Here is a 27,791-nt window from a genome sequence, read left to right as displayed (position 1 = left end):
GACATTATCCAACGTGCCACTCCGGGCTTTCCCTCCTTTCAACTCGACCAGGTACTTAACATCATGTTTCATCATGCCTGTGAGTGGTCTCCTCCCTTGAGCGCCTGGGCCACATGCATCCTGCTCATACCATCAGTTCCCCAAACACCTGGCGCTGAGTCACACCCAGAGCTGGGGCGCAGAAAGTATTTGCCAACTGAATGCTAAAGCAAAGCATTTAGTGAGGGTGTGGCACGGGCCGGCACTAAGAGGATGGTCACAATGAAGAGTAGGTGGCTGGCCTTCCTGACGTTGCTGAAGACAATCTTTAGCTACTGTTTAATGGAAAAAGAAATGGAAACTCAAGTCTGGCTCAGTGCAGGGTGTCACCTGGAGCTGCCCACCAAGTTCAAAGCATGTACCTGGGACTCGGGACTTGGACCTCCTTGTGAGTCCATTTGGGAGTTTGGTTATTTTCCATCCCGACCCTGACCCCGGGGGAACATCCAAAGGGAAGATTGCCAACTCTGGGTCTGTATTTCTTCAAAATTTTTAAACTTGATAAAATACTCATTGGAATCAATGTTGCCTTTTTAATTATTTTAAGCGTACAGTTGGGAAGCATGGAGTGTTGACAAGGGCTTACATTGTCCTTCACCACCATCGTCCTTCACCACCCTCGGTCCCCAGAACTGTTTTCATCCTGCAAAACTGAAACTCTGTGCCTAGGACACCTTCACTCCCCGTCTCCCTCCTCCAGTCCCCGAACCCACGACTCTGCTTTCTGTCTGTGGATTTTATGTTCTGAGGATGACAGAGAAACGGAATCACGCAATATTTGTATGATGTCCTCAAGGCTCCTACATACTGCAGCAGGAGGTAGAACGTCCTTCCTTTTAAGAATGAGTGCGGAATACAGTCTGTTCTGAGGATGCTCCACATTTTGTTTATCTATTCTTCATGGATGGACATTTGAGTGGCGTCCACCTTTTGGCTGTTGTTAGTAGTGCTGCTGGGAACGCGGCTGTACAAACTGCTCCTGAAGATTGGACTTTCACTTTTTTTGGTTTCTACCTAGAGGTGGAATGGTTGGATTTTATGATAATTCCATACTTAATTTTTAAAACACATAGCGTTAATGTTTTCCATAGCAGCTGCACCCTTTAACCTTCCCACCAATAGTGCATTGAGTTTCCAATTTCTCCATATCTTTTCCAACACGTGTTATTTTATGTCTTTTTTTTTTTTTTTAAATCATGCAGGGGATGGGACCAGGACTCAGGCATGGTAGGCAAGTGCTCTACCACTGAGCTATGCCTCAGCCCTGCTTTTTTGGATATAGTAGCCACCCTAATGTGTGATCATGTAGTTCTGTGCTTCAGTCATACCACCCTTCCCAACGGAGCTCTCCAAATTTGCAGACGACCCACCTTTGCCTAGCTCCTAGCTGTTTTCCCAGGGTGTGATAATGAGGGGAAATTTCACTTCTGATGCGGTTTGGTGTTGACTCCTAGAAGAGACTTGATGGAGGGAGGGCGTCACGGGTGGGGGAGGGCGTCACGGGTGGGGCATGTGGGGATGGAGGACCCAGGAGAGGACCTGAGCACAGGGATTCCTCTAGCTGTGTTGTCCAAGCAGATAGGATCACTTAGGTGGTAGGATTGGGAGCAAAAGAGAAGAGGGCAGGACCCAGCCATTTTCAAGAACCTTCTTGGGGTTACCCGGGAATTGTGGTCCCCAAAGTGAGAGTGATTGACGTTGGCCCCTGGTAGGGGCTCAGGGAACCTCCGCATGCTCCTGTCTCCTTTGAATTTCAGGAACTGGGCCTGGAAAATGGAGAGAAGGGTGAAACCTATTTCGAAGGACCAATGTGAGATTCCACGAGGAGGGTTTCGCAGCCTGATCACAGTGCCTGGCACCCAGTAAGCCCTTCATCCCTGCTCACTGTTTTCTTCATGTTCTTGTTTTGGTTTCTGCAGGAGCTACCCCAAGGCAAGTGCCAACTGTGTCTTCTAGAGGCCACTGCAGAAAATACCAGTAAGGACGAAGAACCCCAAAGAATTGAAAACAGGTACTAAAAAAAAAATGTGTGCATACATGTTCAGCGTAGTATATTTCTCAGTTGCCCCAAAGTGGAGACAGCCCAAATGACCGTCCAACAGATGAATGAATTAACAAAACGTGGCATGCCCAGGACTGGGGCTGTAGCTCAGGGGCAGAGCATTTGCCTATTACGTGTGAGGCACTGGGTTCACACCTTAGCACCGCATAAAAATAAACAAGTAAAGGCATGGTGTCCACTTACAACTACAGTTTTTTTGTTTTTTTTTTTTTAATGTGGCATGTCCATTCAGGGGAATATCACTGAGCAGTGTAGGAATGAAGTGCTGAGTCTTGCAAGGTGTGGATGAGTCTTAACAGCACTATGCCGAGTGGATTAAGTTAGACACCAAAGGCCACATCCTCTGTGAGTCCTTTTATATGAAACATCCAGAATAGTCACATCCACGGGGACAGAAGGCAGGTTAATTGTTGCCAGGGGTCTCAGGGAGGGAAGATGGGGAGTGAGTGCTAACAGGCATGGGTTCCTTTTTGGTGTGATGAGTTCTGGAACTGGGTAGAGTTGATGGCTGTATGACCCTGTGAATATCTTAAATGCCACTGAATGGTTAGCTTTTTAATTAATTTTCAAAAATCTCAATTATACATGTTTATGGGGTGCAGGGTCAAAATTCAACACCTGTGTACAGTGTGTAATGATCAGAGCAGGTAGTCAACCTCTCTCTCCCCTTAAACGTTCAAAAAATGGATTGACACATCATCATTGTACATATTTATGGGGTACAGTGTGATATTTCAGTGTGTGTATATGATATATACTAATTAGATTGTGGCTCTCAATATTTTCATCTCTTTGTGTTTGGAGCCTTTGAATAACTCTCTTCTGGTTCTTCATTAAAAAAAATATATAAAATAGGGCTGGGGTTGTGGCTCAATGGTAGAGCACTTGCCTGGCATGAGTGAGGTCCTGGGTTTGATCCTCAGCATCATAAATAAATAAATTAATTAATTAATTAATTAATTAAAGGTTCATTGACAACTAAGAAATATTTTTAAAAAATAGGTTGCTAGGTACAGTGGTGCACACTAGTAATCCCAGTGATTTGGAGGCTGAGGCAGGAAGATAGCAAATTTGAGGCCAGCCTCAGCAATTTAGTGAGACCCTGTCTCAAAATAAAAAGGGCTGGGATGTAGCTCAGGGGTAGTGTGCCCCTCAGTTCAATTTCCAGTTCTAGTGTATATATCTCTATATAGTAGATAGAACTTATTCCTTCAACCTAACTGTGTGCTGGTACCCATTTCCCTCTCCGCCTTCCCGGCTTTCCATCTTCTAATAATTACTCTTACATATTCCAGCTGACTTTCTTTTTAAATATCCCCATATGAGGGAAACATACATATTTATCTTTCTGTGTCTTATTGATTTCATTTGCCAGGTGTGGTGTTGTAGTCCCAGCTACTCAGGAAGCCTAAGCAGAAGGATCGATTGAGTCCAGGAGTTCAAGGTCAGTATGGCAACATAGTGAGACCCTGTAATAAACAATCAACAGGTTGAGTGACTTATTTTGCTAGACATAATGTCCCCCCCAGCTCCATCCATTTGGCTGCCAATATTTTTGTTGCTCCCTCTACAATAGGATTCTATTGTAGGATGTTGTTCTTTCTTTATGGCTGAATAATATTCCATTGTGTGGATTGCTCAGTTTAAAATGCTTTATTTTGTCTTATGTGAATTTCAGCTCAGTTGGGGGGAAAAAAAAGGAAGAGGGAGAGGGAGGTAAGACAGGGGCAGAGAGGCAGCCAACAGAGAAAGTTTCTGCAGTGGGCAGCTGAGTTTAGTCCTGCTGGGAAAGCCGGGACAAAGGAGTCGGGGTATTTATCCACCAATGTACATCCTCCATTGGTTGAGAGCCGCTCCTTCGAGGACTCTGATCAGCCGGACAGGGGCAGAGAATTCTATGGGGCAGAGGTCACCAGGGGTGGCCCTGCAGGCGTCAAGGCTTGAAGGCGTCCGGATGGGGCTGAGTGCCAGCTGCTGTCGTGGCTGGGGGTGCAGAGGGGTCTTGGTGTCAGGACTTGAGCACACCTTGCTTGACCCCTTGGCCATCTCGTGGGTGGCCTGGTGTAGCAGGGGCGTGGCCCCACCAGCTCCGACTCTCCACCCCCCAGATGCTGCCCATCACCGACCAACTCCTGCAGCTCCTGGGGCTGCAGAGGACCGCGTTCCGCGTGTACGCCGTCTCCGCGCTCCTGCTCTCCGGGCTCTTCTTCCTCTTCCGCCTGCTGCTGCAGCTCTGGCGCCTCTGCTGGGGCTTCCACGTCACCTGCCGCCGGCTGCGCTGCTTCCCTCAGCCGCCCCGGCGCAACTGGCTGCTGGGCCACCTGGGTATGGTGAGTACGGCCCGGCAGAGCTGGGCACGCCCCGGGATTCAGCAAGGGTGTGGCTCTGCTGGCCTCCAGGACTCTGGTCACATACCCTCCATGGCTCCCCATTGCTCTTATGAGTGCATCCACTGGAGCTCAGAGGCGGCAAGCAACTTACCCGAGGTCACACAGTTGGGATGAGGCAGAGCTGACTTTAAAGATGAATTCTTTCTATAATTCTGTAGCTACTGCTGTAGCGCTAGGTACCATCCCTTGTAAAGTGGGGGATGCAGGGGTGGGAGCAGGAGTGGGGAAGGAGGCTCCTATAGATTTTGTTGCTTCCTCTACACCCCATTGTGTCTTCACTCTCTCCCTCAAATGCTGTGGATCCCAGGTCACCATTCTAGCCTTTTACCATTTCTTGTCTTTCAATTTTTATTTCATGAACATATTCCGAGTATTCTAGGCAAATATTAACTCCTTCAGCCCTCTTGACAATCCTAGAAGTTAGGTCTCAGGACTATCTATTATTATTTTGTACCTAAGAATACCAAGGTACAGAGAGGTTAAGTAGCTGGCCCTAGGTAACCCAGTAAGTATGTGTCTGAGCCAGGGTTCAAACTCAGGCTGTTTGGCTTCACTGTCCCTGCTATGGATGAGACAGGCTGGGCTTTTCCAAAAAGCCTACAGAAGTCAGGAGAGAAATCCAGATCCTGAGAGCAGGGAGGTTTGCGGGTCCCAGGACCCAGCTGCTTGGACCCCTGGACCCACTTGTAGGCCTCAGTGAAGTTCAGGAACAGCCTCTGGAGATTCCTGGTCCAGGCATCATGCTGGGCTTCGAGTGGACTTTGGATAGGCAATGGTCATCATTGTGGATTTTGGAGCCCTGGGTTGGAGGCCCGTCTCTACCATGTACTGGTTCTGTGGCCTGGAGCAGGCGACTTAACTGCCCCATGCCTCAGTTTCCCCACTTGCTCTACAGTTCTTGGTAGCCTCACGGTCGTTGTTTGGATTCCTCGGGTTGTGCTTGTTGTGCCCTTGACACTGAGCTTGGCTTTTAGCAAGCGCCTTGTGGCAGAAGTGTCTGCTCAGCTGCTGGGTCCTGCAGAAACTGGAAGCATGGAAGGATTCTAGAAGTAATTTTGGGCACTGCTTGGATTGACTGCCTGGGAAGAAGGACTGGGATACATATTTGCAAATTAGTAGCTCAAAGAACATTTTGTTTAATGGTGAGAATTATCTCAGATGGAAGGCTTAGGAGGGAGGAGGTTCCCAGCCCTTCTTCCCCCTTGGGGACCATCAGATTTTGCCTGTGTGTGCCTGAGTCTCCTTCCTTCCCCCAGCCCCAGCCCTGTCCATCCTCCCCAGCTGGGCCAGGGTACAGCTGCTTTCCATCTCAGTCCTTCAATTTGTCTCCCATCCTGACCCCAGAGGTTTTCTTTGTTTTTGACTTTTGCAGTGCTGGGCACTGAACCCAGGGCCTTGTACAGTTTTTAGGCAGGAGCTCTACACTGACCCATGCCCCCAGTCCTCCAGAGGGATTCTTGAATCAAACCATGACCCTCTCCTGCTCACATACCCTCCATGGCTCCCCAGTGCCCTTGGGAGAAAGGCTCACCCTTTCAACTCTGACCACACCCTCTCACCTGCTTCACCATCCTCCCCAGTCCCGAGGATTGGCTTCCAGTTTCTGTACCAAGGCTCCAGCTTCCAACAGCCTTTGCTGAATGATGCCCTCTGTTCTCTGCTAGATAAACTTCTCCTGGGTCTTCACGCCCCATGTCCAATGTCCTTGCTCCAGGAAGCCCTTTCTGGCTTCGATGGTGGTCCAAGAGGCAGTGGTGACTGGCCTCTGGGGCCCTGGGCAGTTGGCCAGGGCTGGCTCTGCAGCCCAGTCTTGAGCCCATGAGGCCCATGAGGACTGGGGGAGGCCCGATTTGCCTTGGGTACAGATGGGCAGAGGGCTGAACCTGGTAGAGGAGGAGAGGCCGGAACCAAAGAGATTAATTTGTTCATTTAATTATCATTGGGACCAAGCACTGGCCAGTACTGGGTTAGGTTGTTAGAATCAGAGCCTTTTCCTGTTTCTTTTTTTAATTGTTGATGGACCTTTATTTTATTTATTTATATGCGGTGCTGAGAATCGAACCCAGTGCCTCACACGTGCCAGACAAGTGCACTACTGCTGAGCCCCAACTACCCCTGTTTCTTTTTTTGAATATACTTTTTAGTTGTAGATGGACACGGTCCCTCTATTTTATTTATTTATTTTCTTACATGGTGCTGAGGATCGAGCCCAGTGCCTCACACGTGCTAGGCAAACGCTCTACCCCTGAGCCACCGCCTCAGCCCAGCCTTCCTGGATTTCTCAGTCTATAAAACAGGGATGGATCTGCCCTGTATAATGGATTCACTTTTATAGATGTGAACCCAGAGAGGTTGAGTTGACTTGCCCACAGCCACACAGCTGCTGAAGATGAATTTGAACTCAGATCCATCTGACCGGATCCTGAAGGGCTGCCTCCCAGAATATATAGAGCGGGTCTGTCCACCTTCAGATCCCGACTTTGCCACTGTGACAGACAATGCCCAAACCTGCCCATTTCTCTTGTCCTGTGTCTGGGTGCAAATGGTCCATCCTCCACTGCTGGCACCTGCATTCTAGGGGCTTTGGGAGTTCGTGCCCCCAGGAGCAGCCTGCAGCCAAGGACTGACGGACACGGGTGGATAGACTCTCCGGCGCCTCCCCCTCGGGTGGCTTGACAGCTCCCCTGCGCTGGCTGCCGTCCCTGTCCCTCCGGTCTCACTTCCCCACATCTCCCCATGTTTGGGAGGGTCACCTCCCACATGATCTGCTTCCCCAGGACCCTTGTTTCAGCACCTGCTTGCGAGGGAGCCCCCACCAGGACAGTTGCCCACTCACTTGGAACCCCAGACAAGCCCTTTGACCTTTCTGAACAAAGTCAAGTGGAAAAAAGAATAAACCTCCCCGGGTCCTCGGACACGTCCAGAGGTCCATGTGGAACAGGCATCACTCGGCAGCGCAGCGTGTGCGCACGTGTAGTTTGACAGTTAAGGTTGAACCTCGTAAATGCAGAGGTTGTCCGAGCTGTGAAGGGCTAAGGGGGGCTAAGGGGGGCTAAGGGGGGCTAAGGGGGCTTCTGCACAGCGGCGGCTCCTGCTCCTCCTCCGTGGGCAGTGGAGATGGGCGAGGGCTCTCCCAGCTGGGTTTGTTAAGTCCTCCCCAGCCGCCTGGGGGGATCGGTGGCAGTGCCTGTGGTTATTATTAGTGGTGGGTCGCTGACGGTGCAGCTTTGCACACAATTGAGACCCGGTAGAAGAATGAGGCCTGAGACGAGTGGGATACCTAGTGTCACTTCTGGTCCTCAAAACTCTAAATAAAATACAAAATTGGGCTGGGGGATGTGGCTCAGTGGTTAAGTGCCCCTGAGTTCAATCCCCAGTACCAAAAAAAAAAAAAAAAAAGAGTGGGCCAAATTATATTGTGGTATTATATGTTGTGTGCATGTGCAAATACGTGACAACAAATCCTATCACTATGTACAACTATAATGCACCAATAAAGATGTGGGAAAAACTCCAATTAAAAAACATGAAGTGGGGTTAATCCTAGTTTTATTGATAGGGTTAGTGTTAGTGTATTTGCGCTACTGTGTAAGTGAACTTTTTTTTTTTTGGTACCAAGGATTGAACCCAAGGGTGCTTAACCACTGAGCCACATCCCCAGCCCTTTTTTAAGTTTCAAAACAGGGTCTCACTAAGTTGCTTAGAGCCTCGCTAGGTTGCTGAGGCTGGCTTTGAACCTGCGATCCTCCTGCCTCAGCCTCCCGAGCCACTAGGAATACAGGCGGTGCACCACTGCACCTGGCTTTGAACTTCTAATAAGTAAACTTTTCTATAAATAAATATATGCATATGTATCTATGGATACATATACAAATACAATGTAAATGTATATATAAATAAATACATATGCACGTACGTACTAGAATTGAACCTGGGATGCTTTACCACCGAGCTGCAGCGCCAGCCCTTTTTCTTTTTCTTTAATTTTTTTTTTAGTTGTAGATGGACAGCATGCCTTCATTTCATTTGTGTGTCTTTATGTGATGCTAAGTATCTAACCCAGCACCTCACATGTGCTAAGCAAGTGCTCTGCCACTGAGCTACAGCCCTAGCCCCTTTTTTCTTTTTTGAGACAGGGTCTTGCTAAGTTGCCCAGGCTGGAACTGAACTTGAGATCCTCCTGCCTCAGCCTCCCAAGTGGCTGGGATCTAGGCATGTGCCCCAGTTCAAGGGTCCTAGTGGTATTTTTTAATAAAATAGCAAATATTTGAAAAAAGCCAACACTTACCATTAATGTGTTTACAATTACTATTTTCCTTTCTTTTTTTGTGATGGGGTCTCACTATGTTGCCCAGGTGGCCTCTGTACTCCTGGGCTCAAGGGGTCCTCCTGCCTCAGCCTCCCAAGCTGTTGGTCCTACAGGCTTGTGTCACCGTGTTGGGTTTATCTTTGTTTCTTGAGCCAGCTGTGTGTCAGGCCCCATGGTGGCTCTCACTTCTTTCTCTGATCCTCTGGGCTGCCTTCAGAGGGAGACTTGGTGTTCTCCATTTTTCAGAGGAGGAGGTGGAGGCTCAGCCAGGTGCAGCCACCACCCGCCATCATTTAGCACTTCTGGGCTCATTTTTGAGGGGAGGGAGGTGGCAGGAGGGCAGGACTGGAGGACGCTGAGGCTGAGCATGTCCTCACTCCCCTCTTTTACCTGCCACAGTACCTTCCAAACGAGTCGGGTCTTCAGGACGAGAAGAAGGTGTTGGACAGCATGCACCATGTGGTCCTGGTGTGGATCGGACCCGTCCTGCCGCTCTTGGTTCTTGTGCACCCTGATTACATCAAGCCCCTGGTGGGCGCCTCAGGTAGGCCGGCTGGGCCTCTTGGGTGAGTGCTGACTGAACCCTCATCTCCCGTATTCTATCTGGGCTTCTAGGCAGGTGGTCTCTCCAGAGGAAGGGGCATTTGAGTAGGGCTTTAAGGAATGAATAGGAGTTCACCAAGGCAGCAATGGCAATATGGGTCATGGAACATCGGGGACAGAAGTGTGACGATGCCTAGAGGCTGTCCACCTCCCTGGAAGTCAGAACCAAGCAGGTTTGGATAGGAAGTTGTTCTCTTCAGGTTTGGTTAAGTAGGTGTTGCTCAATCCCAGCCCGTGACACACCCATCGTTTGAGTTGTGATACTCCCACCATGACTGGCGTCTTGGTGGCCCATCCTTCAGCCTGCTTTCACCACCTGGGCTGGCCTTGACTGGCAGGAAGGACGTGGAAGGCTTGCGTCTCCTTGCTGCGGTCCACACCTGTCCCAAGCTCTGGGACTCCAGCTGTCCCTCATCTCTCTCATCCCTCAGCACCCAACTCCAGAGACTCGTAGCTCTCCCCTCGGGACATTTTGTTCTCAGTCTTGATCCATTGGGGCTCGGTGAGGCCACGTCCAGCTCTTCTGCCTCATGGTGGGACATAGTCTCGCATGGATTTGGGCATCAGGGGACATTGGAGCATGGAGGGATGTGAAGGAAAGATCCCCAAGAATTTGGGGGTCTCTGGCCCCAGTTTGGGCCTCTACAAACCCACATCTGGAGATTGCCTTCCAAGCTGCCCCCCAGGGGTGGTGAAAGAGGACAGGGCTGCCCGCCTTTCCTTCCCCAGCTATGCCCTCCACAGCCCCGTGGTCCCCCCTTATTGCATCTGGGAAGGAATGATGATCCCCACTGAACTACAGGGGATCCTAGACCCTGGGAGAAGTGGTTCTTTCTTCCAAGCACTGGGCACCCATTTGTGGCCAGAAGCCTGAATCAGAGCTCCAAAGGGCTGGGTCCAAATCCTGGTTTCTGCCCATATTTGCTGTGTGATGCTAGTGGTTTTGCAAGCCTCTCAGAGCCTGTTTCTGATCTGTAAAAGGGGGGCTGTTACTAAGACTGACTAACATAATGTGAGGCCCGGGGTGTAGTTCAGTGGTGGAGTGCTCACCTAGCACGACGAGGTCCTGGGTTCCAACCCCAGTATTGCAAAAGCATAGCTATAATAACATGGGTAGATGTGAATAAGGGCTTATTTTTTGCAGTGCTGGGGATGGAACGCACCCCATGCCTCTTACATGCTGGTCAACTGCTCTACCACTAAGCCACATCTTGAGCCTTTTTTATTTTGTTTGGAATCAGGTTCTTGCTATGTTCTCCAGTTTCGCCTTGAACTTGAGATCCTCCTGCCTCAGCCTCCTAAGTAGCTGGAATGGCAGACCCACACCACTGGGCAGGCTGTATGTCTTTTTAGTGTACTTTTCCTTCTTCTTTCTCCACTTCCTCCTTCCCCCCTTTCTCTTTCTCCCCCTGCCTTTCCTCTGTCTCTTTTGCCTCCATCTCCTCCTCCTCTTCCTTCTCATCTGACTCCTTAGAACATCAGTGTCCTGAGCACCTTCTGAGTGGTGGTTAAGTCCCCAGGTAGAGCCCCAGCATGGTCCCCGCACTTCATAGACACTCAGGCCCCTTTCCCTCCCCTCCTCTCCTCTCCTTCAGGACAGGCAGGATATCCACTGCCTCCTGCCACGGAGGAGTGGACGGGGGGTCTCCTGACAGGACAGGGTGAGGCTGTCAGCATGGAGGGGGCCTCCTGGCCCAGGAGCTCCCGTCCTTCTGTCCTTCCTGCTGAGATTAGGCTGGCCTGACTGCAGCTCACAGCCTCTGTCCTCCTCTGGGACCTCCTGGGACCGCAGCGGGGGGGGGGGGATGCTGCTCTGGGGTTGAACCTACACAGTCCCTGGGCCCCAAGGAAGGCAGGGATGGTGTCTCTTGGAACTTTCACCTCCTAGTCTTCTGGGCACGTGGAATAGGGACTGTGCATGGGCAAAAGTAGGTGGAAACCTTTACAGAAGACAAGTCATGATCTCTAAGCCCGTCAGCACAGCTTGTTGGGATGCACTCATTTTTTTATTGGGGTGAAATTCATATAACGTACAATCAACCATTTTAAAGGGAATAGTCGGTGGCATCTGATGTGGTCACAGAGATGTGCAACCACAGGTCTCCCTAGTGTCAGAAGATGTTCCTCACCCCGTAAAACCCCCTGTGTTCAAGAAGTAATCGCATCCATCCCCCTGCCTGTTTCCTGGTACCTCCCTCTGCTTCCTGTCCTTGCATTCATCTGGTCTATAATGTCATATAAAAGGAGTCACACACACTGGGTCTCTGCTCTCACGTCTTGGTATGGCCGCATTCCCTCTTCTTCCTTCCTCCGTCTCTTTTCTTTCTTTCCTTTCCTTTTCTCCCCCCTTTTCTTTCTCCTGTGCTGGGGATTAAACCCAGGGCCTCCCACATGCCAGGCAAACTCTCTACCCCGAGCTCCAGCCTCTGTGTTTTCATTGCTCTTGGGATACCTAGGAGTGGAATGGTCGGTCTTTTGTAATTCTACATTTGACTTTTTTTTTTTGGAACCCAGGGCCTCACACCGGCTAAGCACATACAGTGCCACCCAGCCACACCCGCAGCTGTGTATTTGACTTTCTAAGGAAGGCCCTTTCGATCTTCCACACCAGCTGTGCGTTCATTTGTCACTAATAGGGGACCTGGATAGCCACCTCACAAGTTTTTGATGCCAATAAGCAATAATTATAATTGCAGTAACCAAATAGCCGGCAGCGGGTCAATTATTCATTTACGCGCACACATATTTAATGAGCATCTACCGGGTGCCAGGACACATTGGCCTGCTGAGTGTCACAGGATGCCATGAGGCAAGATTGTTCTGTTTCCTCCTTCCGCAGATGAGGAAATGGAAGGGGCAGAGTGGTAAAGGTCCAAGTCTGGACAGTCAGTGAGTAGCAGGGCTGGGGTGTGAACCCAACTCAAGCTCTCAACCCCCATGATCTGTAGCCTTGGGTGGGAGAGCTGCCCCCTGCTGGGCACCACGTGGGGGGCTTTTCTCCTGAGTGAGGCATCAAGGGCTCCACTTTGCTGGAGAGGGAATCTGATGGGAGGAGACCCAGACGCAGACTGTCTTGGCACGGGGGATAGAGTTGGAGTGGAGAGGGACCTGAGGACAGGAGAACCAGGGTTCTGCTGGGGAGAGGGATTGGTGAAGGCTTCCTGGAGGAGGCTTCAGTGAAACCAGGCCTTGAAGGATGCCTAGGAGTTTACCAACTAGAGGCACCTGACATTCTCAAGGTACAGCTGTGGAAAATACCAGGAAAAATTCAGGTCACTGGGTTGGCTGGAGTGCAGGTTGTGTGCGTGGGGAGTAGGAAATGAGATTGAGAGTTAAGCAACAGCTGGATTGAAAAGCAAATGAACTTGCCCTTGATCAATAGGGAGCCATGGGAGTTTTTTGAGCAGGGCAGCCATCGATCAGATCTGAGTGTCAAGTCAAACCCCACCGGGCACCTAACCTGGAGTTCAAAGTCCGGGGAGGAGAGGTGTAACCGGACTCCCACCTCCCTCTCCAATGCTGCCTCCTCCAGGAAGCCTGCCCCGACTTCTAGTAGCCCTTTCCCTGTGCCACCCTTAGCACCTGTGTGCCTCTGCTTCCTTTTTCCCACACCACCCCAGAGCTCCTCCAGGCAGGGCGTGGAGCTGAGCCATCCTTGGGTCCCCAGCGTCACACATCATGGGTTGGGCAGGGAACGGCAGCTGAGGGGTGTGTCGAATGGGAGGATGAGGAGACTGATGACTGTGTGTACCAACTGGCCAACTGCAGGGCGCGTGTGTGGGGCGGGAGCTGAGTCATATCCAGTCTTCAGTGACTGCATTTGCATCTCAGGTCCTTCCTTTTTGGGCCACTCCCCATTCAGTCCCAAATCTTTTCATTGTATAGAAGGGCCATGCAGCTATCCGTGCATCCACCCACACACCACCCGTGCATCCTTCCACCAATCCATTTTTCTTTTATTCACCCATTCTTTGATTGATTGATTGGCTCATTCATTCATTGAATAAAAATTTCTTCAGCACCAAATGTTAGTGATCAAAATGGTCTCTTCCCGTGAAGGGCTTAGAACTGGACAATTACCATCCAGTGGGATTGTAGAGAGAGAATGCAGCACCCAATCTGAGACCAGAGGATAAGGACAGAGTGTTTGGGGATGAGGTGGCAGCTCATGGAAAGACTTGGAGTGGAGCGGGCACATGGCCTTTTTGAAGAGCTGGGAAAAGTTCTGTGACATTGAGCAGGAGGGGGCTGGGCAATAGAGGTGTCTATTCTTTTTCTTTTCTTTTCTTTTCTTTATTTCTTTTTCTTTTTTTTTTTTTTTTTTTACTAAGGATTGGACCCAGGGGTGTTTTACCACTGGGCAACATCCCTCCCCCCCCACCCCTGTTTTAAAAGTTTTGAGACAGGGTCTCTAAGTTGCTTAGGGCCTCATTAAGTTGCTGAGGTGGACCTTGAACTTGCGATCCTCCTGCCTCAGCCTCCCCAGTCCCTGGGATTACAGGCATGCACCACCACATGCAGCTAAAGGTGTCTGTGTTGAGAGAGGTCTGCACAAGGGCAGATCATCCAGGGCTTTGGAAATGGACTGAGCTGCTGGTGCTTGAGGGTTGATGGGTGTGTGAACTGGGAGGGACCTGGTCAGATCTGATAGTCAGGTAAGATCCCCCCCCCCCCCCCGGGGCCAGCGTGATGGACAGACAGGGAGGGTGTGACTGCAGGTGGGAAACCCAGGAGGTATAATTCCGGATGGCCCGAGCTGGCAGGAAAGAGCGGGGAGGGTTAGAGGATGACTCCATTCCATATGGAGCACCCAGCTTGGCTGTAGGTTTGGAGGTGAATGTCAGCGTGCAATGAGAAAGGGATTATCTGATGTGTGAGAGGCATGTGGAGGCCACATGGGGCAGGGCCTTTCAGCACTAGGCTGAGCTTGAACTCTTTCACAAGGGCAATGGGGAATCGTGGGAGGTAACATGAACAGGGGTTTCGTGTTCAGATCAGTGTGTTTCAGGGATCTTTCTGGTTTGGATGTGAAGGGTAGACTGGAGGGGTGAGGTGGGAGGTGGGAGAGGTGGCCCTAGGAAGTCATAAGCAGAGGTCAGGGTCAGAACTCTGTCTTGAGTCATCTTTGCCTCCTGTCTCTGCACAGCTGCCATTGCTCCCAAGGACGACCTTTTCTACAGCTTCCTGAAACCTTGGCTAGGTGAGTGCCGAGCGGGTAGGCTGGGGCTGAGGTTTCAGGGAGGAGAGGGCAGGGCAAGGGGTTCCTTGGAGGGAGTCAGAGGAGCAGGGGAGGCCCCCTGACCTCAGTCTCCTGGGCCCAGGGGACGGGCTTCTGCTCAGCAAAGGCGACAAGTGGAGCCGTCACCGCCGCCTGCTGACGCCTGCCTTCCACTTCGACATCCTGAAGCCCTACATGAAGATCTTCAACCAGTGCACCAATGTCATGCACGTGAGTCTCAGGCGACAGGGGAAGGGGACAGCAACTGCTCCAGCCCAGCTCCAGGGCGAGCCACGTGCTGTGGGGAGACCTCAAGTCCTTGAGCTGTACCTCGGGTGTGTGGTGAGTGATGACCTGTGGCGTGCTGTCTGAGGTCCCCATGCCCTGGCTCTCTTCCAGGCCAAATGGCGGAGGACTCTGGCAGAAGGCTCGGTGGCCTCCTTTGACATGTTTGAGCACATCAGCCTCATGACCCTGGACAGTCTTCAGAAATGTGTGTTCAGTTACAACAGCGACTGCCAGGAGTGAGTGTGACCTCCCTCGGGAGACAGAGCCAGCTGCCCAGGGAGAGGCAGTGGGAGGAGAAAGGGAACTCCCAGCTCTTGGGCAACCCAGGCTGCTGGCATCTGCCACTGATGGACAGATGGCTGTTTGGTTCCAGAAAAAATGACATCACCAGGGCTGGAGTATAGGCAGGGGAAAGCCCTCGCCTGGCACTTGTGAGGCCCTGGGTTTGATCCTCAGCACCGCATAAAAATGAACAAAACAAAGGTGCTCTGTTCTTCTACACCTATTTTTTTTAAACGATACCACCTTTCTGAGCCTCAGTTCCCTTCCCCCAAAAAAAGAGACATTATAATTTTCCCCCATGGTCATGGTGTAACTATCTTAATTAGATGGTTGTCAGTGGCTTGGCACGTAACAGGGGATCAGGCAATGCTACTTTCCCTCATTCCTCCGCAAATAGCATACAGTCCTTGGAAAGTGCCCCTCCCTTTCTGAGTCTCGGTTTCCTTATTTGTAAAACAAAGATGATAATATCTGACTCTTGGGGAGGTGCAGGAAGGATAAAATGATGTCACAGTTGCCCTGGCACATGGGAGGTGCTCAATGACTATCTGTTGAATGACCTAATAAAATAGTCATTACCCTGGTTTGTTAGTTCATTCATTAATTCACCAGAGAGTCATCATGGGGGCTCCCCAGCCCCCTGGGCTCAGTGATAGAAATTGCCTAGCATGCACCAGGCCCTGGGTTCTATCCCCAGTAGTGCAAAAACTAACACACACACACACAGACAGGCATACAAAATCTACAGAAAATATAGGTGATATGGGGCCTCTCTTGTCGTTGCCCAGTGGAGAGAGGAGGCCTGACCTAGCCAAGCTGTGCCCCTGGCTGGCGGGGACTGGGCATGGTCCTCGGCTCATGGTCTTCTCCCTGGCAGGAAGATGAGCGATTATATATCGGCCATCATTGAGCTGAGCGCGCTGGTCGTCAGGCGCCAGTACCGCCTGCATCACCACCTCGACTTCATCTACTACCTCACAGCGGACGGTCGGCGCTTCCGCCAGGCCTGCGACACCGTGCACCGCTTCACCACCGAAGTCATCCAGGAGCGGAGGCAGGCGCTGCGCCACCAGGGGGCCGAGGCCTGGCTGAAGGCCAAGCAGGGCAAGACCTTGGACTTCATCGATGTGCTGCTCCTGGCCAGGGTGAGGCGGGGCCCTGGAGCCGGGACTTCCCCAGAACTGCACCAAGTGTGTAAAATGACAAATGCCCCAACTCACATAGATCTAGGATGGAGTCAGATGTGGGCATGTAAGTGAGACCCACTGTGTGTCTGCTCAGGCTGCTGTAACAAACATTTCGGTCCTTTTAAATGAACTGAGGTTTTGTTTTGTGGTACTGGGACTGAACCCAGGAGCACTTACCTCTGAGCAACATCCTAAGCCCTTTTATTATTTTACGGTATTTTGAGACAGGGTCTTGCTAAGTTGTCCAGGCTGGCCTCAAACTTGCCATCCTCCTGCCTGGGCCTCCTGGGTAGCTGGGATTGGGGGGGGGGGCACCTCTGAGGTGGGCTATCCTGTGGAAGGTTCATTATGTGCTTGTAAAGAATGTGGATGGTGGGTCCTCCCTCCATATCCACAAGTTCCACATAGGCAGATTCAACCAACCTCAGGTTGATAACATTTGAAAAGAATTGCATCTGTATTGAGTATGTACAGGCTTTTTTCTTGTCATTATTTATTATTATAGTACAATAGCTATATACATAGCTATTGTATTAGGTATTCTAAGTCACCTAAAGTGTAAGTATGGGAGGTTTTGCATGGTAACATGTAACACTATGCTATATAATTTATTTGATTTTTTTTGTTTTATTTGATTTTTAATTTAATTATTTTTTGATGATCTGGGGATTGAACCCAGGGCCTTCCGCATACTAGGCAAGTGTTCTACCACTGAGCCACACCCCCAGCCCCATGCCATTTCATATAAGGGACTTGAGCATCCATGGATTTTGGTATCCATGGGGGGATGTCGCAGAACTAGTGCTCTGTGGATACCAAGGGATGCCTCTGCCTCAGAGGAGGTGGCTTGAGCAACAGAAATGTGTTCTCTTACAGTTCTGGAAGCTAGAAATCCAACGTGCCTGGAAGGTTGAGTTCTCTTAGGGGCTGTGAGGGAATAGTCTACTGCAGGCATCTTTCTTTGGCTTGGGGATGGCCACTTTCTTGTGTCTGCATATCATCTCCCCCCTGCGTGTGTCTCTGTCTTAATCTTTTCTTTTTTAAAAATATATTTAAATTTTTTTTTTAGTTGTAGGTGGACACAATACCTTTATTTTATTTATGTGGTGCTGAGGATCGAACCTAGGGCCTCACACATGTGAGACGAGTGCTCTACAGCTGAGCCACAGCCACAGCCCCTTTAGTATATTTTTTTATAACTATTTATTTACTTTTTATGTGGTGTTGAGGATTTGAACCCAGTGCCTCACCTGTGCTAGGCAAGCGCTCCACCACTGAGCCCCAGCCCCAGCCCCCTAAGCTTTTCTTATAAGAACCATAGCTACATTGGATTAAGGCCACCTTTATGACCTCATTTTCACTTGCTCACCTTCACAAAGACCCTCCCTCCAATTGTGGTCACATTCTGAGATGCTAGGAGTTAGGACTTACAAATTCTAGGGGACAGGGCACAATTCAGTCCAAAACGTTTACAAAGATGAGATATATGACCTTGAAGACATGTGACAGAAGATGTAGGGTCACTGTGGATTTTTTTTTTTTGCAGTGCTGGAGATGGAACTTGGGGTCTCATGCATGCTAAGCAAGCACTCTGCCACTGAGCTATATCCCCAGCCCTTCTATAGAATTTCTGAGCAGCATTTGGGTTCTGGGTCCAGAGGGTCCTGTATTCCACCCCTGTCTCTGCCACTGAGTGGATATTTAACCTTAATCATATCACTCTTTTCTCTGAATGTCAGTTTCCTCATGGTGATTCTGAGACCTGAAGACAGAGTTATCGTGGGGCAGCCTTTGGAATACATCACGTTAGTAGCTCCTCAATAAGTCAGCCATGTGCTTCATGATGATGTTTTGGTTGGTGATGGACCACATGTGTGATGGTGTTTCCATAGATTTTATCCTCCAGTGACATAATAGCCATCTTCGTTTGCATAAGTGCACTCCGATGTTTGCACCATCATGAAATTGACTCACAATGCATTTCATTATGGGTTCCTATCATTAAACAGTGCACAGCTGTATGAACTTCCTTCTCCATCTTTCACTTTCTCTCCATCTTTCTTATACAAGTAGCATATCTCCTTCCATCTAGATTATTTCTCCCCACAACTTGACTTAAGAGAGAAGGGACAGATCTAACGCTGGAGGAGCCGCTAGGAGGCAGAGGGTGGGATGCAGGGGCCTGAGCATCGGTTCTACCCATTCCAGGATGAAGATGGAAAGGAATTGTCAGATGAGGACATCCGAGCTGAGGCAGACACCTTCATGTTTGAAGGTGAGGATGTGGAGTGGAACTGAAGGAGGGTGGGAAGGGCCACGATTGTCCCTTTAGGGGACACTGAAGTGGACACTATTGTCTGCCTGGAGATGGCAGTCTCCATTCAAACACCTCATCTGCCTGCAGGTCACGACACAACATCCAGTGGGCTCTCTTGGGTGCTGTTCAACTTGGCAAAGTACCCAGAATACCAGGAGAAGTGCCGGGAAGAGATCCAGGAAGTCATGAAAGGCCGGGAGCTGGAGGAACTGGAGTGGTCAGTTTTGTGGGGGGGGGGGGCAGGGGAGGTCAGGTGGCTGAAGGGGCATGCTGAGGCCAGAGCCTTGAGTGTGACTCTCTCCTCCACTACTGATTGATTGTGTGACCTTAGACAAGTCACTTGAGCTTCCTGAATCCCAATTTCTTCAGCTATAACATGGGGATGATAATGATGCCTATGCCTGCCTCAGGATGCAATAGTCTTAGTCAGCAATTTTTGCTATAATGCTGCAGAACAAACATCCCTCACATGCAGTGATTTTCAGCAAGCATTTATTTATTAAATTTAAAAAATGTTATTGTATTTAAAAATTTTTTTGTGGATAGACAGAATACTTTTATTTATTATTTTTATGTGGCAATAAGGATTGAACCCAATGCCTCACACATGCTAGGCACATACTCTACCACTGAGTTATAACCACAGCCCCTGCAAGTATTTAATTATTGCTCATCAGTACATCACTCTTGTGGCTTCTGGGGTTAGAGAGTTGGTTCAGGTCTGTTCCATAGGTCTCCTCATTCTCACTGGATCAATGGCTATCCTGGGGCATATTCTTCTCATGCCAAGTCCAGAAGCATTAACCCTCACACAAACTGCTTTCCAAATAAGTTACATTTGGAGGCGCTGGAGGCTGGGACTTCAACATGTCTTTTTTTTTTTTTCTTTCATGGACACAGTTTAACCTAAAGCCCTCTATTTGGATTATGCAGTAACCTTTGGTACACATGGTTTTATTATTCCTTTCATCTAGGATTTTAAAATAATGAAATAGTTGGGTACAGTAGTGCATGCCTATAGTCCCAGCTACTGGGAGGCTGAGGTAGGAGGATCACTTGAATCCAGGAGTTTAAGTCAGCCTGGGTAACACAGTGAGACCCTGTCTCTGTACATACATACATACATACTTAAATGGATCCATATAAGCAAATAAATTGCTGTTGCTCTGAGCCTCTCTAGTTATGCTGGTACCTCCCCGAGTGCCCCCTGTCCACCACGTAATCCATCATTGAAGCATTAATGCTGGGCCCAGTAGGGACCCCCAGAAACCAGCCCCAGTGCTTGCTATGTGTGTGTGTGTGTGTGTGTGTGTGTGTGTGTGTGTGTGTTAGAGAGAGAGAGAGAGAGAGAGAGACTGGTGAACCCAGTCTCAGGGGTACTCTACCACTGAGCTACATACCAACCCTTTCATGTTTATATTTTGAGACAAAGTCTCACTCAGTTGCTGAGGCTTGCCTCAAACTTAGAATCCTCCTGCCACCATCTTCCAAGTTGCTGTGATTACAGGTGTGCGCCACTATACCTGGCTTGCTCTTTTTATTGGTTACTTTTCTGATTGGTTGACGGTCAGATATTTTGCATCCTAAGTGTTAGCGGTACAACATGGGACACTACAAATAGCAGAAGTTGGGCAGCGTTGACACCCTGAATTGTTTTCCTGCCCAGCTGCTCGTGTGTGTGTGTGTGTGTGTGTGTGTGTGTGTGTTTGGGAGAGTCACAGTTCCATTCTCTCATTCTCTCCAGGGATGACCTGACCCAGCTGCCATTCACCACTATGTGCATCAAGGAGAGCCTGCGTCAGTTCCCACCTGTGACCCTTGTCTCTCGTCGCTGCACAGAGGACATTAAGCTTCCAGATGGGCGTGTCATTCCCAAAGGTGCCCACTGTGTGCCCCTCCGTGCTGGTGCACTGTCCCATTATGTGGCTACTTTGTTGCCCATAGGGGCCTGGCCATGCCTGCCCCAGGTGCCTTGACCCTGTGGATGTGGCAGCTGTGTTCCCTCCTAGTTTCTGGGTGCCAGGGGGAAGCCTAGTTGTGAATGGGGGAGATACAGGTGGGTGAATCCTGTTGGAAAGAAAAGAGCTGGTGTGGCAGGGTTGGCCCTGGGAGGGTGCAAGTAGGGGAAGGTGTTTCATTCAGTCACCAGCTGTTACCTGGAGACCTTTCCTGGTTGATGCTGGGCATCTAAAGATGTCTCATCCCCAGACCCAGGCCTTGAGGATCTCTCCCAGTCTGCAGAGGGCAACGGCAGGGCACAGACATTCCCAGCCACATGGGCTCAGGGATGGGCTAAAGGGAGAGAGGAGGCCAGCAAAGCCCAAATGTGGAGGGATGTCTCCACTAGGGAGGAATATCAGGAGTGCTTCTTGGAGGAGGAAGGACAGTCCTGGAGGCTGGAAATGGAAGAACAAGGACGCTCATGGAGCAGAGCCTCAGGGTGCAGACTGTAGAATCCTTGAATGACAGATGCAGGCACTTGAACCCCATTTTGAGGGCAGTGAGGAGCCAAGGGAGGAGGCTGAGCTGCACTTGAGAGAAAGCTCCGTGTGTGGCCAGTGCGACAACCAGAAAGGCAATGGGGGCTTCTTAGGGACAGGCGGGGGTGGTGGGGAGGTTAGGGCAGCAGGGTTTTTCAGGGAAGGATGGACAGGAAGTGGTAGCAGATGGCTCAGAGGTGGATCTGGGAAGGGGGATGTTTCTAGAGGAGGCCGTATCTCCCTTTGGCCCCACTGATCCCACCTGTCGCCACAGGAATCATCTGTTTGGTCAGCATCTATGGAACCCACCACAACCCTACCGTGTGGCCTGACTCCAAGGTGAGCTCCTGCCCTAACTTTGCCCTAAGCCTTGCACACCTGACAGGTGTGGCTGGATTGTAGTGAGTGTGGGGTTGAATGGAAGAGGAGGTCCTAAAGTGCCTCTGCCCCCAGAGGCTGAGCCAGGGGGCCAGGCTAGAATGGCTGGGCCAGCTCCCAGACTCACCCCGGTCTGTTCCTGTCTAGGTGTACAACCCTTACCGCTTTGACCCAGACAATCCACAGCAGCGCTCTCCGCTGGCCTTTGTGCCCTTTTCTGCAGGACCCAGGTAAGCCACATGGGGAAGATACAGAGCTAATGGAAGTTCAAGTGTGTGCCCATCAGAAGCACAGACCACGCCCCACCTAGGTGTCCCTTTCACCAACTCAGGTCCTCTCTGCACCCCCAGTGAAGCAAGAGACTCCCAAATCAGACTCTGCAACAGCGTTCCTGGGGGCTGGGCATACCTACTGTGTGCCAGAACCTGAGTTCTGGGCTCACATTTCCAACAGCTCTAGGCCGCCACTGTCTCCACTTTACAGATGCAGGAATTGAGGCTCAGAGGTCATTTATCGGGAACACAAAGCTAGTACGAGGCTGCACCAGGATTCTAACACTCGACCCCAAAGTCACATTTATTCAGCAATTCTTGGGGTCTCATTAACCCTCATTTAGCCTAAGATGCTCTCCCTATTTTAGAGATGAGTCATGTGAGGCCCAGGGACCCCCGCACATACAGCAGCGGCGCCTGAGGCCATGCCCCCCTTTCTCCAGGAACTGCATCGGACAGAGCTTCGCCATGGCAGAGATGCGCGTGGCGGTGGCGTTGACGCTGCTGCGCTTCCGCCTGAGCGTGGACCGAACGCGGAAAGTGCGGAGGAAGCCGGAGCTCATCTTGCGCACAGAGAATGGCATCTGGCTCAACGTGGAGCCGCTGCCTCCGCGGGCCTGAGTCCCGTGGGCAGAGGCCCAGGCCCCGCCCCTGAGGAATCAGGCCCCGCCCCAGGTCCTGAGGTCATAGACCACGCCCCTCGAAGTCTTGGCTCTGTTACTGGAGGACCAGGCTCCGCCTTTGACCAGCCAGTTGGTGCTGGCCATGCCCCTCAAGGCAGGGCTCCACCCACGAGGGTCTGATCCCGCCCCTTGAGGTCCAGGTCCCGCCCCTTGAGTTCCCGTACCTGCCCTCCTGCTAGAGGGACCAGCTTCGGCCCCGCCCCCTCGGGCTCAGGCCCAGCCCCCGGAGTATGATGGATTGTTTCTCAGGCCACGCCCCTGCGGATCAACGTTCCCAGGCCCCGCCCACTGAGCCTTCTGAGGACCTAAGACCCATCTCTTGGACTCAAGACCCGCCTCCCCAGGCTGGCTTCTAAATTGAGGACTTGGAAGTTGGAACCTGGGGTCAGACCTTGAACCTGGACATCACTTTCTTAGACGCCCCCCATCTCATATGGCGGTTTGTTCAGGAGTCATCCCAGAAATCGGGCTGTTTTCTTTTGTTTATTGTAAGCCCAGATGTAAACTTACAAGCCCCTTCCTACCTCTCTTACTCAGAGGCCTTTTGCTGAGGGTTCTAATTTTTGAAGAATAAAAAGAAAGGTTTGCAAACACCCCCTCCTACCCTCATCCCCTAGCCTGCCAGACCCTTACACCTGGAGCCCAGGATGGGAATGAGGGGCTCTGGGCAGTTGGGAAGCAACTGAGGGAAGCTGTGTGAGGGGTAGGAGGCTGGGAAGTCATTTGTCCTAGGACGTAAACTCAGCTTTTGGGGGGACGGTTTGTACACTCATTAATTTTGTTAATAGAATGTAGAGTTTGGGAGAAGCAGTGTGTGTGGGGGGTGGTCTAGGTTTGGACTTGAGCCCCTGGATACAGGGAACTGTCACCAACTGACATGAAGGAACGCGAGTGGAGTAAGTTATTTCTTTGAGTATGAGCTCAGGATATCAGTTTTGGCTGGGAGGAGTTGGAGATGTCAAACAGGTGGTTGGCTAGATGGTTCTTGAACTTGGGAGATTCATGTTTGGGAGTTGTATGTTTTGGAAGTCTCAGCCTCTAAAGAACTAAGGCTGAGTGGAATTTGTGTGTGTGTGTGTGTGTGTGTGTGTGAGAGAGAGAGAGAGAGAGAGAGAGAGAGAGAGAGAGATATGAGAGAGATGCATGGAGGAGGCATTAAGGACGGAGCCCTGGGAAGCATGTCTCCAAAGTTAGCAGTGGTGAGACTGAAATGGATTGCATGATCCTATGTGCTCTTCCTATGTTCTCATTTAATCTTCATACTGATTGATGAGATCACTTTATTGTTTCATTTAACAGAGGTGAAAACTGATACCCCAGAGGGAAGCAACTCACTCAAAGTCCTAAAAATACCTTATGTTAGGGCCTCAGCAGGGATCCTGAGTCCTTTTCTGCCCCATCGCTCAGAGTCCTGGTCCCTGCTTAGGCCTCCAGTCTTTCTGCTTAGAAGCTGGTGTCAACAGGGGCTCGGCTGTGTCGATGCTGGAGGCAGCAGCCTGAGGTGTCCTGCTGGCAGCAGGTTCTGGGATGGTGGTCCAGAACCCCCTGTCTGGGGTACTCTGGGATTGAATGGTAGTGTGTGGTCCCTGCACCCTGCCCTTTTTGCTAGAGCTATTTGGCCCTTGCTGCTGCTGTTGCTCCCACAACCCTGTTCTGATGGAGGATTTTCAACTTGCGTCGTCTGCCAAACATCCCTTGGCCTCCTTTGAAGCAACCCTGTCATCTTGCCAGCAAGATACTTTGGTCTTGAGAGCCATTACTTCCTGCTCTGCCCCTTCTTGGCAGAGGCCATGAGCACATGACTGCCTCTCTCTGAACTCAGTTTTCCCTTGTCACGTGGATCTTACAGGATCATTGTACTTGTAATGAACACCCACTAAGAGCTGCGAGGGGGAATCAACTTCATTGGGAGGGAGGAGGAAAGATGTGGAATCACTGAGTCCCGGGGACTCTGCTACACCTGCGTGTGTAATTCTAATAATACAACCAGGCTGGGTCTCCTTACTGGCTGCTGAGGACTCTCCTTCCTCTTTTAAGCGGGAATGACGCTCCCTCTGCTGGCCAGTTCCGAAACAACAGGCTCTAAGGAATTAATTCTCTACTAATTCAACGTTTACGTGTGCACTGTGTGCACGCGTGGCTGTGTATGCATTTAGACGACTGTGTGTCATATGTAGGTATGTGTGTATGCAAATGCATGTATGTGTGTATCTAAGTGTATTTGTGTGTGCCAGTGTGTGTGCATGTGGGTGTGTGTTGAGAGCAGAGGTGAGAGAACTACCCACTGAACAACTGTGTGCACACCAGGCTCTTATCATGGCTAGAAGCCGCTGAGAGAGCCCTGCCTGTGCCCAGTCCTGACCCTTGCAGTGCAGGCAGGACATTCTGGAGACACTGAATACTGGTGGATGGATCAGGGTGGATAAAGAGCCCAGCTCCCTTGCTTTGGGTGAGGTCACTCAGGTTCTGTCTACCTCCTGGAGCTCCCCAGCAGGACTGAGCCCTGTCACCCATAGTGGAAACGTCCTATATTAAGCTCCCTTTAACTGCTTCCTTCTCTTTCCATCCCACTTTGTGTTTCTTGGGATCACCTCCCACAGAGACAACTTGCAGTTGAATTCTTGTCTTGAGGTCACCTCTGAATAAAGTATTTGCACTTGAACCCTTCTGTCGGAGTCTGCTTCTGGGGAATCCAAAATAAGACACACATGTTGACTGGGCTCCTCGCCCCCTCAGGCCTATTCTTTATTTTTGGTGCTGAGTATTAAACCCAGGGGTGCTCTACCACTGAGCAACATCCCCAGACCTTTTTTTTTTTTTTTTTTTTTTTGAGTTAGGATATCACTAAATTGCTGAGGTTTGCCTGGACCTTGCAGTTCTCCTGCCTCAGCTTCCCAAGCAGCTGGGTTACACGTGGGTGCCTGGGTCCCTTGGGCTACTCTTGTTCCCTCTTCATGGACAAGGAATATGAGGCTCAGATAGGGTAAGTCACTTGCCCAAGTGTATTAGTCAGGGTTCTCTAGAGAAACAGAATCAACAGGAAGTGTAATTACAAAAAGGGGACTTATGCAACCAGAAGCTGGATAGTCCACAATGGCCATCTGCAGGCTGGAGAGCTGGAAGGACCAGTAGCTGCGCAGTCCAGGAGGCTGAAGCCCCAGAATAAAAGGAATCAATGGTGCAACCCTAGACTGAGATCTAAGCCTTCTGGAGAATCAGTCAGAGTCCGCTTTGGAAGAGTGAAGAAGTGAGAGTCCAACATCCTCAGACGATTACAGTAGCGACCAAGAACCCCTTCAAGAAGAACTGAGCTTGCATCTGCTGCTGCTTTTTTGTTCTTCCAATTTTTATTCCATCCAAGCCATCATCCTATTGGCCGTTGCTTCTCAGGCTTAGGGAGGGTCTCCATTTCAGTTGGCTATTCCACATGCCAATCATTCCCTCATCAACCCACCCATAATCCTCTTAATCCTTGGCATCTCTTAATCCAATCAAATTGACAATTCAAATTAACCATTACACGAAGGTTACACAGCTGGCAAGTGGCAGAGTTCAGCTTTGACTTTGAGCTGTCTCACCTCAAGTCTCTCACTTGCCCCCCCTTCTCCAGAGCATCTCCTCCTTGTCACAGGAATGAACAAGGAATGTTCACAGCCAGCCAAGTCCCTGATGCATGTTCCAGAAAAGTCCAAAGCACAGAGCTGTTGTCTGTGTCCTTATTGCTTGGTGCTGAACATGTGCCAGAGAATGCTGTAGGCATTTTAATCATTTCTCCTGTTTCTTTCTTACCTGGTTTTGAGATATATATATATATATATATTTTTTTTTAAGTTGTAAGTGTAGAAATCTGTTGGTAATGCTGAAATGTACAATTTGGTCAGGGTGAGCAGGGACAGCTTTCTCAACTTTCTCAACTGATACTTTCTCCAGAGTATCAGCTGGGACAACCTGTCTGAGGCTGAAAGAGCCACTTGGCCCAGCAGCTTGGGAGACTGAGGCAGGAGGATCATGAATTCAAAGCCAGCCTCTGCAAAAGGGAGGCACTAAGCAACTCAGTGAGATCTTATTTCTAAATAAAATACAAAATAGGGCTGGGGATGTGGCTCAGTGGTTGAGTGCCCTTGAGTTCAATCCCTGGTACCTCCCTACCCCCACCAAAAAAAAGAGGCACTTTGAAGATGGATCACTCTGGTGGCTTGCAATTGACTGGGGTTCTCAGTTATGCTCAAGTAGGATTCAAGGAGAATGGAATTAGACTCAGAACCAGTAGTACCTATTATCCATCTGTCTGTCTATCTATCTACTTACCTATCATGGTTTAGATCTTAAATGTCCCCTAAAGCCATATTTGAAGGCTTGGTCCTTAGCTGATGGCCCTGTTGGGAGATCGTTGAGCCTGTAGGAGGTGGGGCCCAGCAGAAAGAAGTTAGGTCATTGTGGGGTGGGGGGAGTGCCCTTGAAGGGGACATTGCAACCCAGCCCTTTCCTCTCTTTCTCTGCTTCCTGGTCACCATGAAGTGAGCTCTGCCATGAGCCCCCCGCCATGATGCTCTGCCTCACCCCTGGCCCATTTCTCCATTTCATTCAGGTTTCTGCTCAAAGGCCACCTCTTGGGGAGTCCTTCTTGATCACTGAGTTCCAACCAGCCCCTCAGCCAGTCACTCTCTAGCAAGTTTTACTCTAATTCCCCATAACATAAGCGACATGTCATCACCTCCACAGCTATCTATTGGTTCAGCAGCCCCAGGCCAGTCCAGACTCAAGGGAAAGGAAATTAGCTCGTCCTTCCATTGGGGACAATGACAAAGAATTTGCACCCATTTGAGGGTCTGGGTTAGACCTTGGGATTCTGCATTTCCAAAGTGCAGCCGGTAAAGCCGATGCTGCTGTCCTAACAGTCACAGTGTGGATGGCGGGTTCTTAGACCTCCCGACTGCGGAAGTTCTTCATTCCTAAATACTTAATGAGCACCTCCTGCGTGCTAGGACTCACTTTCAACTGCTTAGCTGTCCTGCTTCACTACTTAACTGTGTGGCTGAAGGAAGTGACTTCTGGTTTCTCTCCTTCCCTCCCGCGTCTCCCCAGACCTGGCTGCTCAACTCTGCTGCTTTCCCCCCTCCGCCTGGCTTTTCTCTGGAGGAACCTACCACCAGGTGGATATTCCTCCACAGAGAAGGGAGAATCTGGGGCAGCACACCCCAAGTTGCAAAGGGCTCTGAGTCCTTCAGGCCCTGAAGCTGGGTCAGCAAGGGCTAGAAGGCACATGGGGAGCAGGAGGGCAAG

At 50.3% G+C, this 27,791-nt stretch overlaps 1 protein-coding gene and 1 long non-coding RNA gene across 4 annotated transcripts in view; one reads left to right on the top strand and one right to left on the bottom strand.

Annotated features, from left to right (window-relative positions):
* Positions 1–25,147, top strand: part of LOC124088028 (ultra-long-chain fatty acid omega-hydroxylase) — a 32,680-nt gene extending 7,533 nt beyond the window's left edge. For 2 of the 3 annotated variants that reach the window (XM_046437306.2, XM_046437307.2), the window contains exons 2-15: positions 1,959–2,050; positions 3,477–3,545; positions 4,210–4,431; positions 9,200–9,344; positions 14,550–14,603; positions 14,725–14,852; positions 15,021–15,145; positions 16,069–16,336; positions 18,587–18,653; positions 18,783–18,912; positions 20,440–20,573; positions 21,450–21,514; positions 21,701–21,783; positions 22,269–25,147. In XM_046437306.2, the coding sequence (XP_046293262.1) occupies positions 4,210–4,431; positions 9,200–9,344; positions 14,550–14,603; positions 14,725–14,852; positions 15,021–15,145; positions 16,069–16,336; positions 18,587–18,653; positions 18,783–18,912; positions 20,440–20,573; positions 21,450–21,514; positions 21,701–21,783; positions 22,269–22,446 (1,599 nt within the window). In that variant the 5' untranslated portion in view covers positions 1,959–2,050; positions 3,477–3,545 and the 3' untranslated portion in view covers positions 22,447–25,147. Of the gene's footprint in view, positions 1–1,958; positions 2,051–3,476; positions 3,546–4,209; positions 4,432–9,199; positions 9,345–14,549; positions 14,604–14,724; positions 14,853–15,020; positions 15,146–16,068; positions 16,337–18,586; positions 18,654–18,782; positions 18,913–20,439; positions 20,574–21,449; positions 21,515–21,700; positions 21,788–22,268 lie in introns of those variants that run through there. The other variant, XM_058576809.1, reaches the window with a different exon arrangement.
* Positions 3,740–4,341, bottom strand: LOC124088029 (uncharacterized). The gene is made up of 2 exons (XR_006850249.2): positions 4,228–4,341; positions 3,740–4,084 (listed from the first exon to the last, which is right to left on the bottom strand). It is a non-coding gene; the product is annotated as an uncharacterized LOC124088029 (long non-coding RNA).
* Positions 25,148–27,791: the final 2,644 nt, after the last annotated feature.

This window comes from Marmota monax, unplaced genomic scaffold, assembly GCF_021218885.2.
Source record: "Marmota monax isolate L192 unplaced genomic scaffold, Marmota_monax_Labrador192_F-V1.1 WCK01_AAM20220418_F8-fsc00021, whole genome shotgun sequence".
NCBI lineage: Eukaryota > Metazoa > Chordata > Mammalia > Rodentia > Sciuridae > Marmota > Marmota monax.
The sequence above is the reverse complement of the archived record's forward strand: the minus strand, read 5'-3'. Positions and strand labels throughout refer to the sequence as shown.